The 17,422-nt window shown below is 43.3% G+C and overlaps 2 protein-coding genes across 2 annotated transcripts in view; one reads left to right on the top strand and one right to left on the bottom strand.

Annotated features, from left to right (window-relative positions):
• Positions 1 to 667: 667 nt before the first annotated feature.
• On the bottom strand, positions 668 to 2,103 carry LOC144516364 (nuclear factor 7, brain-like). The gene is given in 1 exon segment (XM_078247590.1): positions 668 to 2,103. A coding segment is annotated over 1 exon segment (1,389 nt). The 5' UTR covers positions 2,057 to 2,103.
• A 7,204-nt stretch (positions 2,104 to 9,307) lies between these two features.
• The window catches only part of gdf5 (growth differentiation factor 5), a 15,503-nt gene continuing 7,388 nt past the window's right edge, over positions 9,308 to 17,422 (top strand). Inside the window, exon 1 of the mRNA XM_078249484.1 lies at positions 9,308 to 10,586. Coding sequence (XP_078105610.1) covers positions 9,752 to 10,586 — 835 coding nt within the window. The 5' untranslated portion in view covers positions 9,308 to 9,751. The remainder of the gene's footprint in view (positions 10,587 to 17,422) is intronic.

Below are 17,422 nucleotides of genomic sequence, written 5' to 3'. Positions count from 1 at the left end.
TTTCACTTTCTGATTTGTTTTATGAAGAGAGAAACAGAAGAGAAAGATTCAGTTCTTAAATCACCAACATCACATAAAGTCTGAACCCAAACGGAGACATCCACCTTAAATAGAACATCTCCTCCTCTGACTGAATGACTAACAGCAGAATTCAGCCGCAGACTGAATGAAACACTTTTACAGAAAGAATCAAAACAGAAAATGGTTCATATGTCTTGGATAATTTCATATGTACAACTTTTAAATAATACATGTATTCAAACATTGATTTTGATGTTTGGAAACTTTCTAGTTTATTGGATCTGAACAATCATTGGTTCTTTTTTTCCTTCTTTGGATCAAATCAGCTTCTACAAAGTGTTTGATGGTTGTCATGGCTCCACACACATATCAAAATAATAAAACAATCAACAATTTAAATAAAACAGTATTGGTAAAATAGAAAAAGGCTAAACGAACCAAAAGAATCAGAAACTAAGTGAAATAATTTAACACAACAAAAGCTAACTTTCTAACTAAATAAAAATAAAAACAAGTGAAAGAACATATCTTTAGAATAATGAGACAGCAGGAGGACAGGTGCAGATTACATTCAGAGACTTTTCCCTTTAAAAAATAAACATAATAATAATAATAATCATCATGAATACAATCATCCTCTTTATCTCTAACTGCTCTGCTCCACTGTCACACACACATTCACTGGCGATATCTTCAGTGGGACTTTATCCCAAGTGTTAATGAATAGAAACATCTTCTCAGTAAAGGTGTGTGCGAAGGTGTGTATGTGTGTGTCAGTATCAGCATCAGAGAACAACAGCTTTCCTCTGTTCCAGTCCAGAGTCACTCTGATCCTCTGGAACTGCTTCTGCACTACGAGATCAGTGGGTGGAGCTGATGGTGACCGTGCTGAGTATTTACCTTTATGGAACAATATTGTCCATAATCCGGACGGTCTGCCTCCCTTCCTCTGGACAGACTCTGCTAATACTCCCAGTTCCCAGCTTGTACTGTCTCCAACCTAGACATCCCAGCTGGGAGTCCCTGAGTTAAAGCCCTCAGAGCCCAGGACACAGTGGTATCTATCAAACCTCTCTGGATTATCAGGAAGCGGTCTCTTTCCTCCAAGTCTCACACTGGTCAGATCTTCAGACAGGATGAGTTTTGGATGATTAGTGTTTGGGTCCAGAATCACAGGAGTGTAGGAGACCATGTCCTTCATCTTGTTCCAGATGTTGAAGCTCAGGTTGCCCAGGTGTTTGGCCTCATCTATCAGAGCTCCTGAGAGCAGCTGTGGATCATCCAGCAGGGGGCGCTGCTGGACTCTTTCCACTGCAGCCTTGTAGTTGATCAGGAATGAGACGTCTTCAGCTCTCAGCTGCTCCTCTGTGGCTCTGACTGTGTCTGAAAGAGCTGCTATCTCTCTGCTCAGAGCCTCCATCTTCTCCTTCATCCTCTGACTCTTCTGTTCCTCTTCCTCCATCAGAGCAGCCAACCTGGCCTCCTCTTCCTCTTCTAGAAACTGGTGAAGCTTCTTAAACTTCTCCTTAATCTGCGTCTCTGTGCGTCGGGCCTGGAGCTTTATGTGTTTTGCTGTTTGATCACACTTCACTTTAACTTGTTCTAAACCCTTTAACTTCTCCTTTAAGGGCTCCAGAGTTTCCTGAAGCTCCTTCCTGTGTTGTCGTGTTACTTCATCGATGGGTCTGATTCTGTGGTTGGAGTGTATTTCTGAATGCAGACAGATGAGACACACTGGCTGCTGATGGTCCAGACAGAAGAGTTTGAGTTTCTCAGAGTGCAGACTGCAGAGAGCCTCTGAAGCTCTCTGATCTCTCTCCAGTAAGAAGGACTCACACAGGTTCTTCAACACAACAGGTGGTTTTGAATTTGAAGATGTCGTCTTACAGACTGGACACTCTCGAGCTTGTTTCTGTCTCCACCATCTCTGCAGACAGTCTTTACAGAAGCTGTGGCTACATGACAGAACAACAGGATTTCTAAAGACATCGTGACAGACCGGACAGCAGAGATCCTCCTCTGATCTGGAAGCCATTTGGTCTCTGAGTGAAGCTGAAAACACAGCAGACAGAAAGTACAGTCAGTCATGGCTCCCCTCCCTCCTCTACTAACTCCACTGAAATTTATTTTCACTTTGAGTCGTGTTTTTAGTCAAACTCACCTTCAGTGTGTGGAGTGTCAGCAGGTTGAAGCAGCAGTGTTGTAGTTTTCCACTTTTCTCTCCTGTAGCTGAACTCACTCAGAGGAAGTTGTTAGTTTGGTCTGAAGCTGAATCTGATCATCTGTTTTTCTGTCTGTGTTTCGAGTGAGTCAGGGGAGGGTGGAGTAACGAAAGGAGGGTGGTAACGAGGGATAGATTAAACACACCTGGGCAGGGCAGGCTCCAGAAGAAACAAAGCTAGACAAAGACACATGAAACCAAACACTACAAAATAAAACAGGAAGTAAAGTATGTTAACATATACAAGGAATGGATCTAGGAAATGTAAAAACAAAAGATATTCTTTTTCAAACCAAAGTGTAGTAGTGTAGATGTAGCCTTCATTAACTCTAGATATTTTTACTAGATATGATGACTCTGTCATTACTAAGAATAGTATGTAAAGAGACAACAGTAGGAGAGTAGTATGTAGAGACAACAGTAGAGAGTAGTATGTACGGAGACAACAGTAGAGAGTAGTATGTAGAGAGACAGCAGTAGAGAGTAGTATGTAGAGACAACAGTAGAGAGTAGTATGTACAGAGACAACAGTAGAGAGTAGTATGTAGAGAGAGAGTAGTATGTAGAGAGACAACAGTAGAGAGTAGTATGTAGAGAGACAACAGTAGAGAGTAGTATGTAGAGAGACAACAGTAGAAAGTAGTATGTAGAGAGACAACAGTAGAGAGTAGCATGTAGAGAGACAACAGTAGAGAGTAGCAGTATGTAGAGAGACAATAGTAGAGAGTAGTGTGTAGAGAGACAACAGTAGAGAGTAGTATGTAGAGAGACAACAGTAGAAAATAGTATGTAGAGAGACAACAGTAGAGAGTAGCATGTAGAGAGACAACAGTAGAGAGTAGCAGTATGTAGAGAGACAATAGTAGAGAGTAGTGTGTAGAGAGACAACAGTAGAGAGTAGTATGAAGAGAGACAACGGTAGATAGTAGTATGTAGAGAGACAACGGTAGAGAGTAGGACGTAGAGAGACAATAGTAGAGAGTAGTGTGTAGAGAGACAACAGTAGAGAGTAGTATGTAGAGAGACAACAGTAGAGAGTAGTATGTAGAGAGACAACAGTAGAGAGTAGCACGTAGAGAGACAACAGTAGAGAGTAGCATGTAGAGAGACAACAGTAGAGAGTAGTAGTATGTAGAGAGACAATAGTAGAGAGTAGTATGTAGAGAGACAACGGTAGAGAGTAGCATGTAGAGATACAACGGTAGAGAGTAGTATGTAGAGAGACAACGGTAGAGAGTAGTGTGTAGAGAGACAACAGTAGAGAGTAGTATGAAGAGAGACAACGGTAGATAGTAGTATGTAGAGAGACAACGGTAGAGAGTAGTATGTAGAGAGACAACAGTAGAGAGTAGTATGTAAGAGACAACAGTTGAGAGTAGTATGTAGAGAGACAACAGTAGAGAGTAGTATGTAGAGAGACAGCAGTAGAGAGTAGTATGTAGAGACAACAGTAGAGAGTAGTATGGAGAGAGACAACAGTAGAGAGTAGTATGTAGAGAGACAGCAGTAGAGAGTAGTATGTAGAGACAACAGTAGAGAGTAGTATGGAGAGAGACAACAGTAGAGAGTAGCATGTAGAGAGACAACAGTAGAGAGTAGTAGTATGTAGAGAGACAATAGTAGAGAGTAGTATGTAGAGAGACAACGGTAGAGAGTAGCATGTAGAGATACAACGGTAGAGAGTAGTATGTAGAGAGACAACGGTAGAGAGTAGCATGTAGAGATACAACAGTAGAGAGTAGTATGTAGAGAGACAACGGTAGAGAGTAGTATGTAGAGAGACAACGGTAGAGAGTAGTATGAAGAGAGACAACGGTAGATAGTAGTATGTAGAGAGACAATGGTAGAGAGTAGTATGTAGAGAGACAGCAGGGATGGGTCAAACAACACAGGACTTTCCCCCAGGAGACCTGGGTTCGTGTCATGTCTTGTCCAGCTTGTCACTGAAACATTCATTTTGTAACTTCACCCACCATCTTTTCCTACCCTAACTGCCCCGTTCTTGTGCCGCATGTCAGTTAAACATACGTCCCGAGCCAGAGCGTCGAAAAGTGACGCCAATAGTCCCGACCAAGCGCATCTAAATATGACACTTATTGTGTCAATAACAAACACCAAAGGCACCTGACCAAGCGTCACTTTTTGACGTGATGGTAGTGAGAATGTCTTGCTTGTGTAGCTAAAAACTCAAATTAAAATCAACGACAGTTTATGTTTTGACTTGTGGTTCTGAATATATAATTATCTGCATATGAAGTGAGCTTGACACGATGTGGGCTGAAATTACAACTACAAATTGAAAGAGCTGGGTGAAAAAAAATGCAGCAGATGATGTATTACGCTGTATTTTACAATTAAAGCAAACATAAAGCTGTTACTGAGCCTCGTCTGTGCTGCAGCTTCTTAGCCAGTCACGCTTACTCACATCCTTTAGCTGTTTAGTTGAATTGACTGGATCAGGTTGATTTTATGTGTGATCCATGACAGCCTCGTATTATCCAATCACTTCTGTTCATCCATCATGCCCTCATACGGAGCCGGGCGGTGAAAGACACAGGACGAAAGAAAAGGAAAGAGAGACAGGGAGGGAAACAGAAACACTGTACCAGAACACCGGCTCTTGTTACAAACCACCAGAGACCCTCGTTGACTGCCAAAATCTCCAAATTTGAACCCAAGCTTTTCTGGCTGCTAATTATTCCTCGAGCATGTTTCTAAACTAAATTTATGACACCAAGCTGGCACTCCTTGTGGCATCATAAATTAAACTGGCAACGAAATTTAGAATTAGAACCAAGGCCCTCTGTGTTCCAGTGAAAGGAAGGATAATTAAATAAGTGGAGAGTGTAAACGTGGATGTTCACAGGGTCGACTCTGTGACCCGTCTCGCCATTTCTACAGGAGGGACTTTCTTTCTTTGTATTTTCTGTGTCATTTGTTTCCCGAGGCTGAGCAGATAAAACTGTAAGATGGAGACTGTCCTTAACGTCTAACGATAGCGCCCTCTAGCGGCTGCAGGAATTATGACTCTTCAGGAAGGTGGACGTCGGGGTGAACGGACTGTTGTTTGCGTCCTGTTTCTTTCACCATCATCGCAATTCTTTTCTAACATTAACCAAGTGGTTATTATTGTAGCCATGAGTACAAAGGTCCCCTAACCTCACAGCCTGTTCTCATGAACTATACGTACATATAGCTACCAAAAGGTTAAGCACTGTAATTTGTAAGCATTCCACGTATTGCTCTGTATCCACTGCTGCTGTATAACAGGGAGGGAGGAAGTCAGGGTGGACGGGTGGGTCATTAAATAAATAAAACACTGGACTTTCAAGCCAGGGAACGGAGTTTGCTTCCCAGGGAAAACGAAGGACTTTTACCCAGGAAATACGTGTTCCTTGGGAGAGTTTTAATCCAAACCACGATCTTTGTCCTAATCTTAACGTCGTCGCCGCATAACATTCACTTTTTGTCACCTGAACTTCACCATAATGTCCGCCGAAAAGACTGGCAGCTCGCAGTGCTCTGTGCCCTGCTCACAGTCACATATTCTCGGGTTAACTGAACCACCATGCGGAGCACTGTAGCCGGCATTGCAGAACTCTGTAGTGGCTAAACACATCTACTAACTGCCGCTGATACAACCGAGCTGTGAACAGGGTCGGACTGGAACAAAAATTCGGCAGACTGGGACAAAAATTCGGCGGACTAGGACAAACATTTGGCGGACTGGGACAAAAATTCGGCCCAGGCAATTCCGTCCCTTACCGGCCCAATTTCAGACGGGGACGTTATTTGCTTTATAATTCCAAAAACCAGGCTCACGTGAGATTATGGCAGCATGAGGCGCACTTCCAGGCTTTTAGTATGAAATAATACACACAATTTATAAAACCTTCAAATAAACTACCATGGCACCATCTTAGAATAGAATGGACATGCTTGCATATTTAAAACATATTATTACAAACTTTAAACACCCAAAACACCAAGACAACAAGATAAATGATCATGTTATAACGTGAAAAGATTTATTGTTGTAATGTGAAACTTCTCACTTCATAAAACAATAGTTTATTGTAATCACAAGGAAAGTTTCTTGTAATAACTTAAAGGAGAATTCCGGCCAATTTTTACGTTAATCTTGATCGCTATAGCTACGCAAGTACTTTCGATAGAAAAAACCCCCGACCCGAATCAGTGCAGGTAACACACAGAAGCTGCAGCTACATGTACAAGCTTCCCCTGAGCTAAAACGGCAGTGGTCGGGGCAAGTTTTAGAGTGCCTTTGTGCCTCTTAACAGACACAAAATGCAACTAATATGACTGTGCCACATGAACAGGGCCCTTACGTGTTAACAAGATGTGTTTTTAACTCAGACATTGTTTAAATTCACCTACCCTAGTCCCTGTCTCGATCCTGCTGGTAGCTAGCTTGCCCTGCTATCTGATAGCTGTTAGCTGCTAGCTGCCCTCCGGTGAGTGTATTCAGACATGCTTCTGTGATAATCATCCCAATAACAATCTATGTGGCGGCGGTGGTGTGGATATGTCCTCCAGAGGACAGGTCATGTCACGTCTTGAAGTTTATTCCCCCCTAAAAAAAAAAAACAGTAGTTCAGTAGTAGCTGTTAGCTGCTAGCTGCCCTCCGGTGAGTGTGTACAGCCAGATAGCCGTTAGCTGTTAGCTACTAGCTGCCCTCCGGTGAGTGTGTACAGCTAGATAGCCGTTAGCTGCTAGCTGCCGTCCGGTGAGTGTATTCAGCCAGGCTTCTGTGATAATCATCCCAATAACAATCCACAGAGCGGCGGTGGTGTTGCTATGTCCTCCAGTTACTGAAGGCTAGCTTTAGCTTGCGCTTGGAGCAGCAAGTTCATCTGCGTGTTGCCCCTCTGTCTGTCTCGTTCTTTCCAACTCTCGTGAGGCTAGTTCTTCGTCTGTATACTTGGGTTCAAATAAATAAGGACGACCATCAAACTCAAAAGGCTCTTCCGTGTGTTGTATATCTGCTATGTTCTCCATAGTTACGTTACTCCAAGCTTCTTCCCTTGTGAAAACTTCTTCCCGTGCTCCAATCTACACACTACTCTTTACCTTTTCCTGCTACAACTGAATTCCCAGGAGACAGCGCGATGCTACAGCTAAGCTTCAGTAACGCTATTACTGTGCAAGCCACAGACATCGTTTATCCCGTTTCCATGTAGTTACATAGTCACTGATATGGTCATAACCACTACAGTGCTCAATTACCTATTTTGAGGGGGAAATAATCTAAACTTTTCGCTGCGAAGGCATCCTATGCAGGACATCCACCAGACCACCGCCGCTCCGTGGATTGTTATTGGGATGATTATCACAGAAGCCTGTCTGAATACACTCACCGGACGGCAGTTAGCAGCTAACCACTATCGGCTATCAGCTAGCAGGGCAAGCTAGCTACCGGCAGGATCGAGACAGGGACCAGGGTAGGTGAATTTAAACAATGTCTGAGTTAAAAACACATCTTGTTAACACGTAAGGGCCCTGTTCATGTGGCACAGACAGATTAATTGTATTTTGTGTCTGGTAAGAGGCACAAAGGCACTCTAAAACTTGCCCCGACCACTGCCGTTTTAGCTCAGGGGACGCTTGTATTACAACTGCAGCTTCTCCGTGTTACCTGCACTGATTCGGGTCGGGGTTTTTTCTATCAAAAGTACTCGCGTAAAATATCTTAGTATAAACATGAAAATACTTTTGTTATAATGTAAAAAATATCTTGAAAACAAGCAAAAATATAATTTTGTGACACAAAGATATGTTGTTAAACTTGAACATATCTTGATATATGTTAAATGTGAAAATATTTTTGCTAAAATGTGATTAACATCTTGCTACTACTATGATAGTGATGCAGTTTTTGTTTTCGCTGCATTGGCAGCAATACGCTTCCGTAGGTTTACTACTTGAAATAACTTGATATTGTAATGGAGTATATTTTAATTGTAATATTACTGCTTCTACTAAAGCAGGGGTCTGCAACATTTTTATGGCTAAGGACTTCTTAGTTGAAAGAGAGACGGAGCAGGGACCCCCTACAAATATTATATAAAATTAAGTTGCATGTTAAACTGGGCCTACAATAATGTTTGGGGAGGCTTAAGGCCTTTACACATAGCTTACTAATACTAAGCTATTAAAATAATTATCGACATACATCATGTTTTAATTTTAAACATACATGTAGCACAGTATTTGAAGTGTGGTATACCTTTGCTAAAGTAAAGGACTTACTTGATATTACTTAAGATTGTGTGATAGATGGCTATATAACTTCTGACAACTTCTCACGCTCTTTTTCGGACAAAGTGGAAGCCTAGAAAAAGTGCTCACTTCAAATGACAAAATGCAAAGTTTTTATAATTGTACATTGTTATAATGTGAAAATATTTTACAAAAATGTAATTAACATCTTGCTACTATGATACTGATGCAGTTCTCTTTTTCGCTGCATTGGCAGCAATACACTTCCGTAGATTTACTACTTGAAATAACTTGATATTGTAATGGAGTATTTTTTTTGGTGTGGTATTACTGCTTCTACTAAAGTACTTGATATTACTTGAAAGATGTTGTCATAGTGGGGGTTTGTTTGGACAAAGTGGAAGCCTAGAAAAACTGCTCACTTCAAATGACATAATGCAGTTTTTCTTTTTCTCTTTCTCTTTTGGGGAAGGGTTTTGGGTGTTTTTTTGTGTGCCATTTGGTGTTACAGCTCTTGAGTGAGTCATTGGTGGAAAGAAAGGGGAGGAAGATTTGAGAAGAAATATTGCTGTTAAATGAGCTCGGACAGCATGACATCACGGGCTAATTAAAACGGCTCTCTGGAATTCCGTTTCCAATTCCTGCGCTCAGGTTTTTGCTGGAGGATTTCTGTCGAGCACCTGCAGGTTGGTGTGTGAGCGAAATATTTTCCCTGGACGGAGTTCAAACTTTGAAGGGAAAGAGAAGAAGGAAAAAAGGAGGCGGCATTACGCCATTCTTGCCTCTCTTGGAAAAAAAAGAGTGGGATTTAAAGAAGTTTCTTACAAGATATCCAGCAGAGTCGTGCCGTGGAGTGCTTAAAGCAAGTCTCTGCCTTTTTTTTTCTTTCTTGGATTTCTGCACTTTTATAAAAAACATTTTATCACACACAGGATCCCTGCAGCACTATGGTTCTTACACATGACGGATGGGAGAATAAAGGCTTGCAGGATGTGTTTCTTCAACTTGTAAAACTCCGCTATAGTCCACATCTTTGCTTTTACAACCTTGCATATGTCTATTGCCTGTTTCAGACGGGAGAAGCGCTTTTTATCCCTTTCACCTCTGGCAGCAGAGCGCAGACAAAACTCAGAGGATGAAAGACTCGGACCGAACAGGACCGCTGCTGCCTCTTCCTTTTCTAATCTAAACCGGCTCCTTTTCGCTCTGAAAAACAGACTGCGCTTTGTTTACAATGATGGCCTGGCAAAAGGCACACGGGCTTTAGGATGAATGTCGCGACGCGTCTCTCTCTTCTGCTGAGCTGCTGGACTCTGCTGCTTCACCTGCGTCCCGCGCTCGGGTCCCTCGGCCGAACCAGACCCGCGGAGCAGCAACACCAGCGGCTCGGAGAGGCAGCGGGGCGCGGGGAAGGACAGCAGACCCACGGAGGAACCGGCAGAGGAACCGGCGGGTCCGCACCAGTGTGGAAACCCTCTCCGGCGGTGCGGATCACGCGGATCCGCGCGGGTCCGCCGTTAATCAAAGGCGAGACGACCGTTTTCAAAGGTAAACTCGCGACCTCTGCGTCCTTTTCGGCGCCGGTGAACCGCGCTCAGCTGCAGAAGCTGCAGCAGCAGCAGCAGCAGCAGGAGCAGCAGCCGCGGGACAGAGGAGCAGTCAGTTTAGGACGCAAAGACGCTGCTGGGCGCTCCTGGCTCCCCGGCGGGGATGCTCACATTAAAGCGCACGCTCCCGCGGCTCTTAGCGCGCACGCTGCAGGCAGAGAAGTCGAGACTGCGGATGTTCTTGTTGGAGGTGCATCACCGGGGAAGACACCGGGGAAAGTTGCTACAAGGGCGAGTGAAGTAGCTCCAAGAGCCGTCAGTGCGCAAAAACAGCCGCCGCAGAAGCAGACCGCGGGTCCGCAGGCGCAGCGGGGATTCAGCAGCAAAGCTCAGAAAGTCAAGGAGCAGGAGGCGCATCCCAAGCAGCCGCTGGTTACCCCTCACGACTACATGCTGTCTCTGTACTGGTCTCTGTCCAGCGGGGAGCTGAACGGCAGCGCGCTGCACGAAGCAGGACTGGTCAACACCATCACCAGCTTCGTGGATAAAGGACAAGGTAAACTGACCCTGACAAACTTCTCTCTCCGCTTCGGTTCTGACTGAGTCTTTGACATGCACATTTAGTCCCACAATAGAGCGTTTTAGCGGGGGTTTATTGAGCATTTAGTCTCTAGAGCAGGGCTGGGCATCTGGGGGATCTGTGCATCAAATGCACATTCAGTCGAAAATAGAGTTCCATACAGCGTTTTATCAGGTTTTATCGGGCAAATAGTGTCTCTAGAGCTGTGAAGATTAAGCGATTGTTGCATTAGTTTTCTTGATACATTGATTGTTTTGTCCTATAAAACAAACGTGCCTTAAACATTGTCTTTTTGTCTGACAAAAAGTCCAAAACCCAAATATGTCGAGAGCACAACTAATCGCCAACTGTTTTGATGATTGATTAATCGGTTGGAGTCGTTTCTCATGAAAAAAACAGTGAAACTTCTCTGATGTCAGCTTGTTAAATGTGAATATGTTCTAGTTTCTTCTCTCCTCTGGGACAGTAAACTGAAGATCTTTGAGTTGTGGAACAAAACAAGACATTTGAGGACGTCATCTCGGGCTTTTTGGGAAACACTGATGCATATTTTTCACCATTTTCTGACATTTTAGAGACCAAACAACTCACCCATTCATCCAGTTAGTTGCAGCCGTAGTATATCACCTGATGATTATTTTTCCTTGGGTTTGAAACCTATTTTGGGCTTTGATATAATCTGGAGGTTGGTGACTATTGATGTCTGATTTCTACAATGGTGGAATGTAACTAAGTACATTTACTCCAGTACTGTACTTCAGTCCAAATGTTGAGGTACTTGTACTTTACTTGAGTCTTTTCTTTTCATGTCACTTTCTACTTCTACTCCGCTACATTTCAGAGAGAAATATTGTACTTTTTACTCCACTACATTCATCTGACGCACGCACGCACGCACGCACTCACACACACACACACACACACACACACACACACACACACACACACACACACACACACACACACACACACACAATCTGACAGCTTTAGTTACTAGTTACTTTACACATTAAGATTACTGAACACAGAACACATGTAGTTTATAAATCTGATGTTTTATTCTAAAGTAAACTAGCCAACAATATAACAGCCTACAAGTCCAGCTGAGATGATCAGACCATTAAACACACAGCTGGTTGGATCCTTTACACTTTCTACAATGGGAGGATTGTTCTTTACTTTTAATACTTTAACTACATTTTCCTGATGATACTTATAGACTTTTACTGAAGGAACATTTCCAATGCAGGACTTTAACCGTAACAACATCCTGAAGTTAAGGATGTGAATACTTCTTCCACCGCTGGGATTTTCTGGACTGGGAGATCAGACGGAGCAGACTGGAGGTCAAACACCAGTCTGCAGGTCAGTGCGAGAGGAGGGCGGCGCGGCGAGCAGCGCTGTAAATTGTCTTAATGTGGACATGTCTGTGTTTTCGGGAGTCCATGAGGTAAGAGAGTCAGCGCATCTGGAGGGGAGTCAGGAAGGTCAGCCGCTCGTATACACACACACACACACACACACACACACACACACACACACACACACATTCAGAGGGGATGATGGGAAACAAGATGACTCTGTTACTCATAACTGTGCTGGAACTGACTTCAAAGCTGCAGGAAGCTGCTGCGAGCCGAGCTGAGCCGAGCGGAGGGAGCTATCACACATCTAAATGTCACTCTAGTATGTAAGAAGATTGATACCAAATCTGTACGCTAAGTAGAGACTGTCCTCCCCCGAAAAAAAGCTCCCAGACGTTGTTGTACAAGCAGCAATTATGACCAGGTCTTTAAAGGTCCCATGACATGTTGCTTTTTGGATGCTTTTATACAGGCCTTAGTGGTCCCCTAATACTGTATCTGAAGTCTCTTTTATATAGACCTTAGTGGTCCCTTAATACTGTATCTGAAGTCTCTTTTATATAGACCTTAGTGGTCCCCTAATACTGTATCTGAAGTCTCTTTTATATAGACCTTAGTGGTCCCCTAATACTGTATTTGAAGTCTCTTTTATATAGACCTTAGTGGTCCCCTAATACTGTATCTGAAGTCTCTTTTATATAGACCTTAGTGGTCTCCTAATACTGTATCTGAAATCTCTTTTATATAGGCCTTAGTGGTCCCCTAATACTGTATCTGAAGTCTCTTTTATATAGACCTTAGTGGTCCCCTAATACTGTATCTGAAATCTCTTTTATATAGGCCTTAGTGGTCCCCTAATACTGTATCTGAAGTCTCTTTTATATAGACCTTAGTGGTCCCCTAATACTGTATCTGAAGTCTCTTTTATATAGACCTTAGTGGTCCCCTAATACTGTATCTGAAATCTCTTTTATATAGACCTTAGTGGTCCCCTAATACTGTATCTGAAGTCTCTTTTATATAGACCTTAGTGGTGCCCTAATACTGTATCTGAAGTCTCTTTCCCGAAATTCAGCCTTGGTGCAGAATTCCAGCCACTAGAGCCAGTCCCACAATGAGCTTTCCTTAGGATGTGCCATTTCTGTGTCTGTAGCTTTAAATGCTATTGAGGAGGCGAGAGGGGGGGCAAGGTGGAGGGTGGGGGTGTGGCCTTGACCAACTGCCACTTTGCTTGTTTGAAAGCCATGATGTCTCTCTCTCTCTCTCATGGGCAGGCCAAATTCTCTGGGCGAGCAAAGCAGAGAAAGGGGAGGTAACCTTTCCCCTTTACGTCATAAAGAGAAGATTCCAGATCGGCCCATCTGAGCTTTCATTTTCTCAAATACAGAGCAGGATACCCAGGGCTCGGTTTACACCTATCACCATTTCTAGCCACTGGGGGACCATAGGCAGGCTTGGGGAACTCATATTAATGTTAAAAAACCTCATAAAGTGACATTTTCATGCCATGGGACCTTTAAATTGACACCTGCCAACCCGCCCAATGCGGCTAAAAATGAACTTTGGTAGGTAACATTCAGTGTGTTTAAATGCAGTTTAAAAAACTAACTCCTTCAGTAACCGGAGGATTCCTCCATGTGTACACCTTAAACGGGCTATGATCGGTTTAAGCGTCTGCGCATGCTCCAACTGCCCCTCCTCACTCCCCTGCAGTGGTTTTTGAACTGGACATAATCCGTCAGCGCTGTGAGTCGTAGTCGTTGCTATGATACCATACAACAAAATAGCAATGCCCGAATGAGCGGGCCATCGGCATCAAAGAGCCTGCGGTCCGTCTGTTTTACTCCCCACCGAGGCAGCAGCAGACACCGGGAGATGGCTAAACAGATTGTCCATCTCCGGGGCTGTCAAAGCTGTGTCTTCGTTAGCTAAACGCTAACGAAGGAAGCTTGCTAATTCCACCCGACACTGGTTACAGATAGCTTGGGTTGGGTATCGTTTGGATTTTTACGATTCCGATGCCGAACTGGTACTTTTATAACGATTCCGATTCCTAAACTGATTCTTGAAAATCTGAAAAATGACATCAAAGAAAGGCTCTTTTATAGATGTGGTAGCTGTTACATGCTTTTACGTCCATTTTGGTGAGCCCAGAGGGAAAACATGGCATTTTAACAGTAGCCTACAGATATTTTTACGTCCGTTTCGGAGCAACAGAGGGAAAATATTTCAGTCGACACATTAAGTGGAACCGAAATTTGCGTTTCCTACCAGTTCCATAGTGGAGCTGGGTTTCGGTACCCAACCCTACAGATACCGTTATATTGAGCCGAACAAGTTGTCAGTCATCTGGCGATAACACCGTGCTCTCCTAAGCTGTGACAAGAGTGTGTTAATTAAACATTAAGTTGTTACATTTAACTAATTTAGTGGCTGGTCGGTGTCATTTTGACGTAGGTCAACCGGAAGAAAAAGCGCAGTGTGTTGGCAGAGCGCCACCTACTGTACCGTAGGTAGAGTTACTCCTGTTATTCTTCCTATTCTTCCCCGACTTATGCATACGGGGAGAACGCTAGGAGCGCTAATGTATGTAGATGTAGATGTGTATATTTATGCATATGTGGGTTGTTGTGTTTTGGTTTCTGAGTGTTTATTGCCATCTGGTCTCCCTCTGTTTTCAGTCTTGATGCTAAGCTAAGCTAAGCTAAGCGCTTCACACCGGTGACAGCGTCACACCGCGCAGACTTGAGACTGTATCGATGTTCTCAGGTAACTCTGTCAGTGTTTCCCCAGTACGTTGAAAAGAAGCTCTATTATTTCCCATGAATTTTGGTTTAGAAATACTCCCGTGCACATGCATGTAGATGTGTGTGTGTGTGCGCTGTTGCGTTTTGGTTTCTGTGTGTTTCCAGCCATTTGGTCTCCCTCTGGCGTTATTATGGAACCCACGTAACTTCTTGGCAAGTCCCGCCCTACGAAGCAGCTCGATTGGTTGGGGTTAGGCATTGACCTCGAGGGGTTAAAGTGTTAACTCTCGCAAAAGTTGGTTTTTCCGCTCGGCACCATCTTGCCAGTCAAAAAGTGTCTGGTGATACTTGGAGCAAAGTTTCATGCTGTGTCGAGCCTTCTTAGTCTTTTAGAAATAGTGATTTTGATGCGATCATAGTAGCGCCCCTAGCACTCCCATTCAAAAGGCCATTTGACCGAAAACAAAAATACGGTCAATCTTGAAAGTGGCGCTTCCGTCCTAAATATGCTTTTAAACTAAAGTTTGACTCAGGTACATTCACAAAAAGACCCTAGGTTGCATTTTGGTGAAAGTTACGCTTTAAGGTTAGGATAGCTGATTGGTCAGGGGATAAGACCTGAACAAATTTTGTGGGTTGGGTTACGTTACCTTGCGTAAGCATGGACGCCTGGCCAACAGTGTTGGGCAAGTTACTTCCAAAATGTAATACATTATAGATTACTAGTTACTGTCATTTGAGAGTAATTAGTTAAATTACAATATTACTGTCTCTGAATTGTAATGCTTTACACTACTTTTGCATTACTTTTGAGTTCTTACTGAACTCTACTTTTCATCCAACCCGGCCACAATTCCCGACATGTATCTGTCAGCAGCTTGGACACACTGCTGTCCACGCTGATGTAGTGGGACACAGATGTTGTCCGTACCGTCACCTGTTGGGACACAGATGTTGTCCGTACCGTCTCTGGTTCCGGCTCTGACCACTGGGAATAGTAACGGGACAGCTTGCTTCAACGCAGGGTAATAACTCCTGAAAATAATGTCCATCTCACAAATGTATCTGTCTCTGCAGTCACCTCAACCATCGAATACAGCAACCTGTGAAGAAATGTTTTGCGGTGTTGGTGAATTGGTGAAAACAAAACACCACTAAATGTTGCATTAAAATGCCTTGTAACTCGCGTTACTGAGATTGTGACGGGTATAATATTACGACATTTAATTAGCAATGCATTATACTACTGTGTTACTCCCAACACTGCTGGCCAATTGTAGTGTGTGAATGCTATTGAAGGGGCGGGTCTTGCCTAGAAGTTGAGTGGGTTCCATAACAACGCCTCCCTCTGTTTTCAGTCTTTATGCTAAGCTAAGCGTGTGCTGGCGACAGCCTCATACCGCGCAGACTTGACACTGTATCAATGTTCTCATGTAACTTTCGGCATCCGTCAGCGTATTTTCCAAACTGATGATGGAAGATTTGCTTAAAGTCTTTGACACAAGATGTTGACATTGTTTAATGGTGTTATATTTTGGATTTGGACGTTTCCAGGGGCCCGTGCACATGCATGTACATGTGTATGTTTATGCATTTGCGTGGGTGTGCTGTTGTATTTTGGTTTCTGTGCGTTTCCAGCCATCTGGTCAGTCCCTTTCAGTGATATACGGCCTCAGGAGGGTAAATAAACACTCCTCGCAGCCACAAGGAGGGCGGCCCTCCTGTGTAATGTTATCTTTACGGTGTAAAACTGTTTAAAACAATGTTTGAAGGACCAGAGTTTAATATTTCTAGCCCCGCTAAAGGTTTACATTTCAAGCACTTAATGTACTTTTAATTTGGGCTTTATTTGTTCAACGGGTCCTCAGCGCACGGCCGCTGACCTCCTCCGCCTGCAGAGAGGCTGAGCCGACGGGTAACTGATGAACAGCTCTTCCCCCGCGCTCCCTCACATTAACTCACTTCCCCTTTAACTTTCTTTCTTTCTTTGTAACTTTCTTTCTTTCTAACTTAGATAGTACTCTACATACTACTCTCTACCATTGTCTCTCTACATACTACTCTCTACATACTACTCTCTACTGTTGTCTCTCTACATACTACTCTCTACTGATGTCTCTCTTCATACTACTCTCTACTGTTGTCTCTCTACATACTTTGTCTCTCTACATACTACTCTCTAGTGTTGTCTCTCTACATACTACTCTCTAGTGTTGTCTCTCTACATACTACTCTCTACTGTTGTCTACATACTACTCTGTACTGTTGTCTCTCTTCATACTACTCTCTACTGTTGTCTCTCTATATACTACTCTCTACTGTTGTCTCTCTACATACTACTCTCTACTGTTGTCTCTCTTCATACTACTCTCTACTGTTGTCTCTCTATATACTACTCTCTACTGTTGTCTCTCTACATACTACTCTCTACTGTTGTCTCTCTACATACTACTCTCTACTGTTGTCTCTCTACATACTACTCTCTACTGTTGTCTCTCTACATACTACTCTCTACTGTTGTCTCTCTTCATACTACTCTCTACTGTTGTCTCTCTATATACTACTCTCTACTGTTGTCTCTCTACATACTACTCTCTACTGTTGTCTCTCTACATACTACTCTCTACTGTTGTCTCTCTACATACTACTCTCCACTGTTGTCTCTCTACATACTACTCTCTACTGTTGTCTCTCTACATAC

The sequence above is a fragment of the Sander vitreus genome, chromosome 4 (genome assembly GCF_031162955.1).
Source record: "Sander vitreus isolate 19-12246 chromosome 4, sanVit1, whole genome shotgun sequence".
Classification (NCBI taxonomy): Eukaryota; Metazoa; Chordata; class Actinopteri; order Perciformes; family Percidae; genus Sander; species Sander vitreus.
Note: the sequence above shows the minus strand (reverse complement) of the source record. Positions and strands in the feature narration are given on the sequence as shown.